The 15,432-nt window shown below is 42.8% G+C and overlaps 2 protein-coding genes across 7 annotated transcripts in view; one reads left to right on the top strand and one right to left on the bottom strand.

The window, feature by feature from the left end:
* The window catches only part of LOC124406498 (autophagy-related protein 16-1), a 230,123-nt gene that overhangs the window by 129,635 nt on the left and 85,056 nt on the right, over positions 1-15,432 (top strand). The window lies entirely within an intron of this gene.
* The window catches only part of LOC124406496, a 92,443-nt gene that overhangs the window by 17,639 nt on the left and 59,372 nt on the right, over positions 1-15,432 (bottom strand). For all 3 annotated transcript variants that reach the window (XM_046881925.1, XM_046881927.1, XM_046881926.1), the window contains exon 3: positions 9,324-9,525. In XM_046881925.1, the coding sequence (XP_046737881.1) occupies positions 9,324-9,525 (202 nt within the window). The remainder of the gene's footprint in view (positions 1-9,323; positions 9,526-15,432) is intronic.

The raw sequence follows: 15,432 nt of genomic DNA, 5'->3' as shown, positions 1-15,432 counted from the left end.
GCACCTCGGCATTCGTCGGATTGTTGCACACCTCCGTCTATACTGGTCGAATCCCTCAGCAGCAGCTTCCTTTGCGCCTTCATCTGCCGCCGCTCTCTACCCGGTATTCGCAATAAATCAGTCATGTCATGCCTACATCGTTTCGGGCTTGAGGAGATCATATCAGCATCGGTATCGTTCGAATTTACAAAATCGTATGTAATCAGAATGTTCGTAACACGCTGGAAGGATTTTCCAAGGACTTGTGAGACCTTCATAATCAATGCCTTGAAAAAATATGTGATTAAAACACGAAATATGAAACGTTCGAGTATTTCGTTCTCAAAATTTAACACATCCAATTCACTGGTATATAAATTATGATGTCTTGTAGAATATTCACCATCCAGTTTCAAAGGTCTCCAGTGAATGCGTTGAGTCATATCATAAGTTAAACGGTTTGCGGTTAGATGCTTTCGGTTACGCTTATTAAACGGGTTCAATTAGACTTCAACTACTGTTCGATATTTCTCCAAGATGGAACCAATTCCACGAAAATATGCCCTTTTGCGTACGTATACAACGGCCGCGCCGTGGCTTTCAGGTTCCAAGACACAATGCATCTCTTTGTACATTCAACAATGTATTGAGGATAAAGCTTCTACCAACATCTCGAATGAACGACGAGAGTTTCGGTTCGAAGCATCAACAAACTCGATCACCATTTTCTAATCTGCCAATTCAATCAGCACCAACATTGGCGACCTGCCGCTGGTTATACATACCCAATGACGACTTACTAACCGTTATGGACACGCTTATGGCTTAAACCAGATCCGTGTTCGCTTTAGCGGACACGGTGTCTCGATACGCGGTAAAGATAATAACAATGCCATCGTCACCTCTCACGCACTACCGAGCTACGCTCGTCCGACAAAGGCCTTGCTATAAGGTGTATACAACCCCGTCTCTATACCGCGAATAATTTATCTCTAGAGTCTGAAGCGGTGCGAGTGCAAAAACTGTCCATTGTATGAATTTTCCGAAAGCAGTAAATATCTATATAATATACCCGCCTTGCGCAGTCTTAATTGTCGTGCTGTGCTAACCACGGAATCCGCTCGTTCTACCTTCGCGCAAATTGAAAATTCACTCGACCACTCAACAAGCCCGCAAGGGTTTGGATGTAGCGGTTTTTGGTCACTTGATTAATAATCATTGGTCATCGGGTTTGCTCTCGTTCCGCGGAGTCTTCTACGCTCGAAGATGGACGCTGCGGGACTCTTTTTTCGGATCTGCGCCATCTTCTTTGACAAGGATCGTCCCCGTGGTGCGCGGTGATGTGCTTGTTCGTCCGCAAGGCCGGATGCGGTTACTTTATTAGGTATGCATCTGGTGCGCGATATATAGAAGAAGATGGCGCGGGGTGGTTCTACGCTGCGGATATACCTAGAATCGGATCGTGATCCGTTCGGCATTATCGACAGTCGAGCGCCAGCAGCGAAGGAGAGTAAACCCGATTGCATCTCGGCGGTGATAAATCGGTTCGATCGACCGATGCCTGTCTCTATACTTCTCCGTCTCCCTCTCTCTCTCTTCCTCTTCTCTTCCTCCGTCGCTGTCTTTTTATCGCTCTCCGCGTGCCGCCCTTTCCCACCCTACCTCCGATTGTTCTTTTTATATTTTCCCTCTTTACCGATGTCACGTACGGCGACCCTCCCGCACGGTTCGCTACAAATTTCGTTTGCTGGCGCTCTACTGTCGCCCTACGAAATTGATTGCTGGCCGGGGCAACGCCTTCGACGAAAGTGAATATTTATGTCTTACGAGCGACGAGTTAGTTCCCCTCAAACGATCAGCGAGACCCGGAGGAGGACACGCCTAGCTCTGCCCAGGCTCTGCCGATCCGAGTCAATTGCTTTTCATATACCGAGGAAAAAAGTATATGCCTACCCCTTCCCTGTACCCTGCTCTTACGGAATTTCTGTCGCGGGAGAATTAATCCTCGAAATCGATGATATTTCTGCACCGTTCAGCAGGGCTGCGGTTTCAACGGGGACGGTGGCAAAAAAAACTGTCAAAGTATCGGCAAAAAACCGTTCTCCACTCTACGTCTGTATGTATAAACGAGGATAGCCAGTTGAGTCGTATAACAGATGATCATCCTTCTGACTCCGGAAATAATTTCGGTGATATACGATTGCGGGAAAGCGGTCGATTATTCGGTTCGCCAAGTTTGACGATTAAAATGGAAAACTCTTGAACACCGAGCGAATTTCGTCAATTATGGTAATCGTGAGATTGACGTAGAAACGAATGCCTTATAATTGAGCAGATCGTCGCTCAGTATTCGTCTGCAATTAAGTATTTTCTAAACTCTATTTCTATTCTGCGAATATATTCCTCGAGGAATATAAACATTCATCGTCAATATAGAGTTGTATTCTATATCAGAGCAGTCGGTATCGCTACAGCTCCGCCTGTCCTGAGATATTGTTTATGATAAAAATAGGATGTTCTCCAAATTTCCCATCGCTCAGGATCACTTAGCTTCGGCGCACGAAGGCCTAGGAGATGCGTTTGTTCCGGGGGCGCGGATGCCGCGCTCGAAGATTATCGACGAAGTTAGAAGACAGGTCGGAAAGTCAACGTACCCGGTCCCGCGACGATACAACGGTGCATAAGTTATTGCCAAGGATTAAACAACTCCCGGGTGATTGATTACTTTGTGCTTGGCGGCGCTAAAACCTTTTCGCGGCGAGCCGCCCACGCGAACACCCTATCCATTCTGCGAGCTACCCTGCCCTTCTCTCCGCCACGCGTCCCATTTGCCCCACCTATTAACCCCTCCCTTTCTGCGGGGAACTTTCGACCACGGAGGCGCGTTTCTACCCCCTTCGACCCGTCGTACGTTCACCTGAATATCTGCCCGTACCGTGTAGCCGGCGTCTAAACGCTTAATGAACCAGCGATTCGGAAGAGCAGGATGAACCCGAGCGCCGCCGCCCCTGAGGGGGTGGAGGGATGAGTCCGCGTTCTCCCTGTTATAACTCACGACCTGCTGATCTCTGCTTTCCTTCCTATTCAGGCTACAGTCTATGTATACTTAGCATGCGTCGCCATTTTATTACACCAGGTGTTAGAAGATCGTGACATTTTGGTCGTTAGGCAATAGCCGTGCATGCTGATCGGTGCAGATTTTACCTATCGCAGCATGCAGCCGATACTGGTATTCCGCAATCGCTTAGATCGATATTACCCTTGTGAATGGTTCGCGATTAGCAATTACTGTACCCAGAGTTACTACAAACTTTGGAACCGGGATGAGTCTGGGAATTTAATTAAAAACCTGGAGTTTGGAATGCAGGACTGACCTCTTTTGGACGAGTGTCTCAACTTTTCTCTGAATAGCGCCTTCCGACAGGTTCAGTTTATAGTGTCACCATTCGAAAAATTGACTTTACTAAATTATACGTGGTTTTTTTAAGATCGCAAAAATTTTTTTCACGCGACGCGAACTTGGTGTATTTCCTGGACGTAGTAAATTTTCTTTTGTAATTTAATCTGAGTGTATTGCATTCTGGTACAACACCATGCTATCGAATATGTAAATTCGGCGAAGACAAATTGATTCGAATTCTTTTAACACTTGTAGGCCGATTCTCGATCTAATGCACATGCCAGAGATTTAAATTATCTCTGCGATCTTTGACTTCAGTTCCGAGCCTCTCTGGGGCACATAAAGCTGGCCACGCCAATGCTGTTTTGCCACATAAATTATACATGCGTACCTGCAAGTGGTAAACGAGTATTTTGACCCAGCACGAATCACTCAGTTTGAAAAGTTTTCTACGGAATAGCCAGATTAGGTGCGTGTACCGTCTTTGGCATCAACGCTGAGTCGAAACGAGCGTAAATTATTATCTCTAACTGCTGAATTCGTGCCTTTTACCCAGAGGCGGATCCCAACGCTTTTTATCTGTTAAACGTATGCAAAGAAGAAAAAAGAAATAATGATGTTAAAATTGCTTTGCAGTTCAGAAATAAATTCACGCAACGTATTTTTCTTCCGTGAGAAAATCTGTACAAGGTGATGTTTTGTGTCTGATTGTTAATTTATTTGGATCAAATAAACTCTGATTGCAAATTCGCTTCTTTAACTTGCTATTATTGTGGTAAATTATTCAATTCTTACTTTTACATCAATCGTGACCTAGAGTATATGATTTCAGGATACATTTTAGTCGAAATATAATTACGGCGGTATTATAATAAAAATTGATTTCATATTTTAAAATCTTTAAAAATTACGCCACTTGCGTTACTGAGATTCTATACCGTCAGCGAAGCTTGCGGTAGCATAAAGTTAAACCCTAATGTTGAGCTCAGTTTCCCATTTCTCGTATGTTTGCTTTACAGCAAAATTTTAGGTTGAAAATTTGTTCATCGAGCCATTTCAGAATTTAATACCGACTCGAGGAATTACAAGCTAATATTTCAGCTGGAAAATTCTCAAAGACCGCAGATATCCCCTTACAAGATATCACCAACCTATCTCCTACGCTGCTGTATACATAATACGATACATATATCTCAACCTAGTCGTTATTGTGTGAAAGAAGAAGGAAAATCAAAATCTCAAAGGAATAACAACTTATGAATACATAAATCCATGATGGTGATAAATTTTAATCAAAAAGAACAGATGCTCTCCTCCCTTCATGCATACAGGTTGTGTTTTTAAATTAACATTCGAGCCACGGTTCATGGTAAAAATGATGAAAATTACCTCACGGATCTGTTCTCGTGACAAGTATGAATATATTTATCAAAATTTTTACCGACAATTTCCAAGATTGAGACACTGATTGAAGTGGAAACGACCTGAGCATAAAACGGTACATCTTTTATGACTAAAAATCTTTACTCCGTGGATAAATAATTATCGATTTTCAACACCGTCAATTTTCCAACGTATTTGAAAGGTGAAACGTCGCAGAAAAAACGCAACCATCGTTTCTAAAAGTATAATTTCAATATCACTCGTGCACGTGGACCGACGACTGATTACGAAATTTTCAACAATTCAAACCCTCGAGATATCGAACGAGCGTGAGAATCGCCCTGCTTTTCTCTGAACAAGTAATAACAGAGTGAACCATGATGTAAACAACAATATAGCATACACGTATATTACACTAATCGGTTAATTCGTAGGGAATGACTCGACCCGTCATTCATATAGAAACATCCGACGGTAAGTGGTGTGTAATTATGAACTAGTAAGAAATTAGCAAAGTAATCGTCCGATGATGATTAGAACTCCACAACCCCTCCGGTCCTCGGGCCCTGCACGCAGGAGGCTTCGTACGCCGCAGGATCAGTCCTTACGCATCCGTTCGCGTACATTCAGACAGACATTCGTAGGCTTGCCGGCTTCGGTCGCGTGACACAGAGATAATCTTCGCCTCGGCGCCGTTCTTATCCGCCATTACCTCCGCCCGCCGTCTCTCCGATGGTGCCTACACCCACGTGTGTGAGTTACATACCGTGCAGATATCCCATCGTCCGTGTGTATCGACTCGACACGATCTCAGTACGCATAGGCTATGCATGCCCATCCCTTGTTTCATACCCTCTCATTAGAGAGCTCATTATATTGCTTCGCGCCGCGGGACCTTGCTGTGATTATGTTACATTATTGTAATTGATTGGGGCATAACTGTAAGCGGCATAACTATCTAACACAACAAATGTATTACGCTCAGTCATATGTACTATGTACATATGTAAATGCCTGAGGTGTATGTTTGGTCTGTAGGTAGATATTCTACCACGGGATTGAAGTATTTTTTCTGCACGTATTATGTTTCATATTTCCTCGTCAAAGAAAAAGAAAAATTGCTGACTATGCCGCCGTCACATCTCGATCCAATTCTCGGTGTTAGTAACACACGTTTTCCACCTGCTTCGTCAAACTTGATATTTTTTTAGCAGCAGCAACAAAAACAAAAATAGAAAATTGGTCGCAACTTTGATAATTTTCGAGTATTTAATTTGGAAAAATTTCAGCATCTTTTTATATGTTTCAGTACGAGTTCAAGCAATTCTGTTTCTCGTTTTGGAAATCTTTATCGTTTCGCTCTATGATTATGAAATAAAAATAGCCTACAACTTTCGAAAATCGTAAATATTTTGCGTGTGAACGTGACTAGGTATTAGGAAATTTGAAAGTTGATTGAGAGTTTAAAAATATTCAAAGTAGGACCAAAGGTTGTAAAAAACAAAATTTATCAAGTGAATAGTGCAGAAATAACTCTCTTTTTTCCTTCACAATGAAAAGTCATATAGAATCTGTAACAATTTCTACATTCGATTCTTACTGTAGATACAATTTGGATAGGGCGTTTCGTCCGAGCGGCTTTGTCCTAAGTCTTATCTTCACGCTGTCAGTTCTTGTCTTGTGTGAAAATTTTAAGAACCAGTCGGTTGCTCTTGGAATTGAATACCTGCCCACCAGATTCAATCCAGCATTACAACTTCGCTCCGTTGTGAAGGTGCCCGTTCCGGACTAACTGTATTAATATTTATTACCGCTCTTGTATGACTTAATTCACGTTGATCGGAGTTAACTGTTTTAATAATTACAAAACTCGTAGAAACCGATACGTACAATCAATCCGTGACTGGTTAAAGATAGAGAATAGGGAAGGGGGAGGGGGGGGGGGGCTCATTTAAACTCTAATAATCGAGCGTGATATGAGGATATCGGATATTGGTACAATGGCGACTCCCTTAGGAGGATATGGAAAAAAGTAGGATAGATAAATCTTAGCCGAGAACTGGCTTCTAGTTGTGCCGGTTGGTGGCGCTGGAGCTGTTGCAGCGCGTGTTTTGCGAGCGCAATAAAGTAACCCTGTATAGAAGGTAAGTAAGTACCTATCCGGTGCTCCTCGTCCCGGGTCTGAGCGTAATAAAAATCCGCAGCATGCTCGTAAACCCTTTCGGTGACTTGTACGCGGCTAGAAAATGGCATAATAGTCTACTACACTAATTTAGGGCCATAAAGGTATACCGACCTACGCCGAGTCGAAGAGGATACCATGTGTAACAACAACGCGCAGCCTCCTTACTCGCGTTAGACGGGGATGTGGCACGAGGGAAACTCTTATCGCTAAGCCTGTGTAGATACAGAAGGTGAAACGGGATGGCGAACGCCAAAGGCGTAGTCCACGAAACGAGCCAGGTTACAGGGTAAAAACCACGAGCTTTTCTACACCATGCAGAGGATAAGAAGGAGAGGAAGAGGGACTAGAAGAAGAAGAAATATTCGAGGAAGAAAGGGAAGCGGCTTTGGTCGTCCGTAGAGCGTAAATAGCGAACGTTGGAGAAACTCTGCTTAGAGCGACGGCGCGAGTAGGAGGATAAGAGATGAGGAAGAGAAGGGCACCCGCCGGTGGTGAATCGCAGGCGAAGAAGATCCCGTTCCCATAGAATGTTAATGCGAACTGCACGCTCCGAGTTCCTGAACCAGCTGGATATCCTCGGTGGCTACGTTCTTCGCGATCCTCCGCAGCACCAGCTTCGCATTCGCACGCACCATTCGCGGGCGGCATTGTTACGTAATCGAGAAGCCACTTGATTATCTCACTCCTCTATGCCCCTCCCTCCATCCCTCCCTTCCCCATTCCAGCTTTCGTTACCGCAATGACCTTTCCATGACCTTTCAGTATCATCTCGACGCGAAACCCCCGGGGGCGACAGTTTCCCGGGCCCACTTCCGGTTTCCACCGCACCGGGCTCCACGAGGCTCCACGGGCGACACGCGAAGTCGTCTACACAGCCTTCCCGCACCTCCGTCTTCCGCCCCAGCTCTGACTAAACTCTTGAGTCGCGTGTGTTTCCTCGTTGCATACAACTTCCGGCTACATTACACCACTTTACCACTTCCTGGGCCAGCTCGCTTTCCTTCTAATTTCGTCTAATCTTCGCACACGCACCTCGAGGCTCCGGGCGCATCCAGTAACCACGCTTTATAATGTTGTCTGTACTGAACGCGGAAAACAGCTCAAATCACCAAAACTAGGGGTTAAAGAATTTTGAGCCTTTTCCTGAAACTAGTAATTTCCCTATGTGACTCAACTTAATATGAGCTCTATATTTTACTGTCTCATCGTTCAGCGCTCGTCGAGTCATAATTCGGGGTCACTGATCCCTGTGGTATTAAAAATTCTGCAAATCTTAATACTCGATCGTGACGCCTATGACTCACAATCCATTATGTGCATAAGGAAAACACTGAAGAGGGGGGACAAAGTACGCGGTCAGAAATGTGAGACTGGACAGTAGATAAAGCTCCGGCTGTAACATATTTCCTGCAGCGAACGTCAGTGTGCAACAGAACTAACGCGTCCGACTCCCCAGAGATTTGCCGCAGCAATTTGATGTGCGCGATTTTAACCTACAGTACTCTGGAGGGACTTTAGCTTTCGCCAACGGCCTGTAACGCGGCACATAAAATTTGTACGTCGATCGGGAGGTGAATATCTATGCACGAACTCTTCTCAACTTCAGTCATTATGCAAAGCTATTATTCTTTTGACCAATTCACAGTGTAACAAGAATAAAGAAGAAATAAAAAACAGAAGAGTGGCTGCGGAAGAAAGCCGCGGAGAAAAAAAAACTCGGGCTGCTCTCGTAAAGTTTCATTTTTTTCTCGTTTATTATCAAGCGTGCACACAATGGAGCGGCTACATATAGTCACGGGAAGGGTGAAAAAAATGGGGGAAAATTCTGAACTCTCGGGAGCGTTGACAAATGAAGATTCCGGGACAACCAACCGACCCCGTAGGACACGCAGCTCGCGGTTCATAAATTACCAATTCATTAGATTTGGAAGGTCTAATTTATTTCACAGCTTATGCACCCTTGATCGCCGTTCCTGTCAGAACGTCGCGTAATTTTTCACTTTTACCGTCGAAAATTTGCAAAATCTGAGACCGTGCGGAATATCTCGCCCCGCGAAACTCGACTGCAGATCAAAACTGAAATTAATTTCGCAACCTTTTTCAACGCTCGCCAAAGTTATCGCGTACTTTTTTACTCTGTCTTTTAATAACTTCATTGTGAAAAACAAAAATGACCATTCAAAAAAAAATTTAGACGCGATACATGAGAGTAATTGCTAAGCGTCCGTTCAGTTCTTCACGCCGACGCAACTTCCTACGCAAACCTAGAGGCACCTTTCTTTTCCTCGAAGAAACGGACTCGGTTTGTTTAACGTGTAACGATCAATGACCCACAAATTAGAATAATTTACGTAATTCCGTGAAACGCCTACTTACCGACAAAGGAATTCTCTCTCTCCGAGGCATAACTCCAGGCAATGCTGCCTTGATGATGCGGCCACGCTACGCTTTGTATGACCCTGGAGACGATAACCTTGCACCCTGTCGATGCACCACGCTCTTTCGCACGGTTTCACGCCCAAGCAGCTCTTCTGGGCGTAGATTGTAAAGACCGGAAACTGGGATTGCGAGAGCGCACCTGTTTCGACAAAAAAGAACATTTCATTATTTACCTGCACGAATACCAACAGGCTTATAATCGCAGGCAGTGCTTTAAACGCGAAAAAAGTTTTGAATGTAGGAGTACAAAGAACCGTTCTGCCACGCGTTAAAAAAAAATAGGTACGCACATAATTCAGCAAGCCCATTATTAAACTCGCTCAATATTTTTATTTACTTGTAGAATTCTTTACACTGACGACACCCCTCCTCCTTACTCTGTGATCACACTGTTCTTGCTAAACCAGCAATCACTTTTTTCGGATGAAAGTGGACGTAAGATATATGTACCGTCGTGAAATCGCGATTAACCGTTGACGGTTAGCTTAGACTGATAGGTTTCAACTTCACGATGGTTCTCGGCGTAATCGACTGCAGCGTTGTTAAGTTATTTCACCGTAAAGACCGACGATAATGTGTTGATAAATGTAACCGCCACAATTTCAACCGCCCGTTGCGATAATTTTCAACCAAAGTCAGTCTGAGCAATCAGGCAAAGATTTTGATTTGTGTAGAGCTTTTTAATACCGCATTCCGAAGCGACCGTGATAATCGAAACAATCTTGGATCCGATTTTGTACATATTAAAAAATTACGGTTCACTCGATCGCCGTAGGTTCGCTTCGTAATATGCATAGCCCTGCTGGTAATTGCATTGCTAATTATGTAATTAACATCATCAGTGGAGCTTCGTTCGACATGGTTAGATGAGGAAGCCATTTCTATTCGACATGTAGGTACATCAAATATAAAATCAAATACTCTATAACATAAACCAGGAATTTTTATTTTTGATTGGCTGCAGACACAAGGTGCACCAAGTCGACCGTACTCTTATTATTTTGATGAATATTAAAGTCTCGCACCTGTAGTGTCGTAGTAATGTATATACATATATATATATATATATATATATTGAAGATATGATTCGAATATGATGCATCGTTATCCGTTTGCAACCGAATAAAAATCAAGGGTGGTATTATTTTTTACCGCGAGGCGATTTTGCGAAGGAATCTTCGTAATGGTTTCAATATCATATTACGTCATTTTCACTGTATAATAATACGTGGGGTAATAAAAAGTGATAAAAAATAATAAAATATAACGGCCGCCGCTTCTCTTCTTTTCTTTACTTTTTTTCCCTCCCTTACTTCTTTCTCCTCCCTGCGTCTACCTCGGAATTCCGACAGACACGGCTGTGTGAAATCACCGAATGTGTGAAGAGAAAAAGATTCTTGTAGCCCGTTTTATTGTGGCACCTTCCGAAGTCGTTCAATGTGTTAAGATCAAGAAAGTCACCGCCGGTGAACCGTGGTAATAGATATACCGTATAGCATGTAGGTATGGGTTTTCCTATGTATACATCCATATACACCTCGTGATGTGCGATACCTAGGTAAGAAAGTGGCAACCAACGGTCAAAGTAAATAAAATAGAAAACCGAAACATAAAGAAACCGGGTTTACTGATTTACCACCGAGCCATTTCCCACCTTTCGTTCTTTGGTCCCGCCATCAGCGAACCCTTTCGGTTTATAGAGTATCTAAACAACTCCGTCGTACCCGTGCAGGGTACAGAAATGCGTGTTAAAGAACAAGAGAAAAAAAACGAACTAATAATAACAATAACAAACGAAAAGAAGAACTAGGAATAAACCTCTCGAACAAAATCGTGGGATATATTGTGTCAGTTGAACATTCCCGACACGGGACGAAGCTAATTGCTTAGTGACACGAGGTATCGTGGCTGAATGCCGACATTAACGCCAACACGTTTCTCTTTTGCCTGTATAACAGATCCTCGTCCAACACAGCCAATTCAAACCGGCCGTCCATTCCGTAAAGCGATTATAGTAACCAAATAAATCAATTCGTTCAGCACCTACCTATATTAGGCTTCTATCAAATTTTTATTCCTTTTTGACGCTTAATGGCAGACTGTCGGTGTATTTACAGTATATTGAGTAATTGACCCGGCAGCTCATACTCTAATGTGGTGTAATAACGCGAGACTTCAACGTCACCGAGTAGCGATGTTCACCAAGCTTCGCAATATTGAACGATAAGTGATCATTTATCGTCATCCCGGTGGCAACAACCTGTTCCATTCCGATCATCGGAATTCACCGTACGTTACACGATGGCTCATCACTACAGCTACAACTACCACGCGACGTTGAATCTCGGTCAAGAAGCATCGGCCAAGTGAATCGCTCTGCTCTCTTTGTCGCCAGAGTTGCATCGGTGACTTGTAACATCGCGAATCGCAAGTTGCAAATTTATGCGTACCCGAACCTGTTTAACACGCATGTCGCTTCGCGTACTGCGTATGTGTTACGCAACGTTCCAAACTTTTATCTCAGATCGAATTCGCTTGTATCTGAATACCGCGTCAGTAACTGGTTTAAGAGATTGGAAGATGCTGTAGCTATGAATAAAATATCGCGAATCAAAAATTCTTTACACGAATCACGAAATACCGGGAAGCATCTCTCGGATAAGATATTCAAGAATGAAATCCTGCATAGCCTCGTCATCTAGGCTTCTCTAATCTTAATTCTCATTGCAAGGGACATATCCTGCAGGTAGCCAAGCGTGTCGTACCACGATCGCTGAAAATAGGTAGGACATATCTTGGAGGTGGTGTATCACCGCGCACGTTGTACCGCATCGCGTAGACACCATGTATTGTTTCCTCAATCATTTCTGACACCTTTCGTGGCTGACGATGGCATAAACAAAAACAAGACAGAAAATAGAATTCCAATGTCTACTTTTTCATTCCCCTCTCTTCCTGAAGCTCCTTTCAACCTTGCCATGCCTTTGATGTATAGCTACGCTAGATCACGCTCGAAGGCTTCCCGATTTACGAAACACTGTGATCGAACAATGAAATTAGTTCTGTCCGTCGATGAATATAATGGGAGCTGATCGCACGTCGCGTCCTTCTTATGCCTTCTCCCACCGCTTAAAGTTTGCCGTGAAAAACTTTTTCGTAATGGATTCACCACTTATGAACTCGGGCAACGAGCCTCCATCAATAATTCCACACGGAAAGACTTTTAGTATGAATATTTGTTTTACTGTGTATGCAAAATTAAGATAAAATATAAGAATTTAGGGATAATCGAGGTACTATTATAATCCTTCCTACAATAATTTAAAATCATGATATTTTTCTGTGCATTATCCCAATATTTATTAGCAAGAATTAGTATAATCAGTGTAGAAACAGTAATATTTACTGTTAGAAATTTAGAAGTGTTAAAAAGTGGTCACTATAGATAAGAGGTTTCGTAAAAATTATTCTGAATACGAGTATTCGAAATAGGAGAAGTCTTAAGCAATATACGAAACTTTAATATTGCGTTAATACTCTCCGCTACTGGGGCTTGAGAGAAATTCTAAAACTTTATATGAAAAACGGCCGAGTGTTTCCGAGTAGTTCCGAATTCAGCCGAAGAGCCAAACCGCCCTTACATCAAGGACGCGCGATCTCTTGTGTTAATGTGGTTATGTTCTTGTCTGAAATGGTTTAAGTTGTGCGATTTTTATTTTCCGAAGTTGAAAGAACAGTGCAGAATTGTTTTTTAAAGACATTTCTAGTGGTTGGCTGTGGATTATTCTCATGAAAGCAGTGTAAGTATTAGCAGATTACTAAAGTAACTTGAAAGCATTTGCTCTCCTATGACACGTGTAGTTTTTGAGGTTAAGAATGTCACATTAAATACCGGCATTGTAAAATCTAAAACAAATTTTGTCGATTGTTATATCGAATGTTGAACGTAGTATTGTTTTCAAGTAATTAAAGTACATTATCGTTTTAATAATTTATATATATGTAGAAAATACTTGACGATCTGATCAGTGACTTCGAACTTGAGGTCCAGTTAAGCCTCTTTACACCGACTAACAGTTTCAACGTATAGCAAGTCGCGTGTGCGTGTGTGTGTGTGTGGGGATGTAACTCTTTCAATGCAAGATTCTAATAATCTTGTGAGTTATTCATAATATGATTAACCTCAGTACCTCGATTATCCCTAAATTCTTATATTTTATGTCAATTTTGCATACGCAATACAACAAATATTCACACTAAAAGTTTCTTCGTTCAGTACACGATCATCTATGGTCTACTTGTCATAGTTCACACGGATAATTATTATGGCCAACGTATCTTCGCGATTTTCCGCCACTTGAAGCGACTCGTCTAACAATAAGAACGGGTAGATTTTGCGAAAAATTCCTTCAGTAAAAACTGTCCAAAATTTGAACGGAAATGACAATTCTACTTAGGGAGCGAAAAAATATAATCTCGTTAAAAGTTATCAACGTGCAGCGAATCAGCCAGCTGATAAAATGCCGGAATCTATTAGACAATCTCGCATATTTTTACTAAATTTCCACCTTGATTCATCGGGAGATCAATGGTGGGCATACGACACGAGCCACAACGATACTAAAAGCTTGACATGGTACCGGTTCGATATTGTAACGGGAAATGATTCGCCGTCACGATTATCCCGCTGGCAGTGCCACTTCTTCTTCCAAATGTGGAACGTGAGCTGTTCACCCGGCAAGCCGGCTGCACGGCCGATTCTTCCGCAGCCACGAAATCCCTGAATGGACCCGTTTTCGCGTGTAGCGAGAGGCGATTTTCTCAGGTCAAGCATATCGTGCAGTCCATCCGCACACATATCGCGGTCAACTGATTGGTCGAAATCACAGTCCAGCTACTGTTGCAGACGTCGTTTCCACAGGCAGGCTTCTCGCGACGACCCCGATTACGTGACACACGACCAGCTCGAATAATAAGTCACGCGTACCGATTTGCATAATGTATAACCCAGAAGCGTGGTCTCATATGACTCTAACCGTAGGCGTGTATAAAGGAAGGCAAGCACGTGTTGGTGCTTATATTAAAATGGATGAACGAACCTGCAGCTATACGAAATACCGGACATATAACCATACACGGTGTGCCGACTACGTCTTTAGTTTATTTTCTTCGTCTAACTTCACGCCGATCGAGAACCATACCTGCAGATTAAGAGACTGTCGCACGCAGCTGTTTGCTGTGAAAAAATCTGTGGTAAAATGACAGCAATTAGTCAACCCAGATGGATGGCAATTCCCATTTCGTTCCATGGATAGTCCGTGTCCCTGGTCGCAACTATGCTATGATCGTCGTCCAGCGTTGTTATAGCCGAATGATGAACCGTTTCAACGGTCGTACTCAACCATCACGCCGGTGAAACAACTCCATTCATGTGGGTATTAGCATTGCTAGTGCAGCAACTCAGGATGAAATACCGATCTTCGAATGTTGTTACCATATTATTACAACCTGACTTCTTAAATTCTTACTGGATGTACAAAGCGGCTGTCTCCGTTTATACAGTCCGTATGAAGTGATCGTCATTTAATACTTGACAAATTTCCGCTGTTCTGTTTCGTTTCCCTGCCTTCCCTGAATTTCGAAGCCCCAGATTAGGAGTGCAATTTGTATGGTGCGTACTATTTATATTCGAAGTTTATAATCCATCTACTCTACTTTATCCCAATTAATCCTCCACCGCCTGGGAATGATGTAAGGAACCTAATTTTTTTCAACCGTTTCTACAAGCACCAAGAAAGATTTACATCGAAGCTGTATAACTGCGCAGCTTTATTTCGGAGAATTGAAATTTCGTACGTTTTATTGTACCTCAAATAGAGAATATTACAAATCTTCTTACTTGACTACAGGCATTACTCGTATGTAAGCTGCTTACAATGTTAGCTTCATGTGCTGATTCGCGTGATCTTTTCCCCGAATGAAACTACTTGTAAGTTCATGAATTGCCTCTCATCACGAGAGTACAGGAAAGCTCCGTTAAAGCTAC

The sequence above is a fragment of the Diprion similis genome, chromosome 6 (assembly GCF_021155765.1).
Source record: "Diprion similis isolate iyDipSimi1 chromosome 6, iyDipSimi1.1, whole genome shotgun sequence".
NCBI classification, from domain to species: Eukaryota; Metazoa; Arthropoda; class Insecta; order Hymenoptera; family Diprionidae; genus Diprion; species Diprion similis.
The sequence above is the reverse complement of the archived record's forward strand: the minus strand, read 5'-3'. Positions and strand labels throughout refer to the sequence as shown.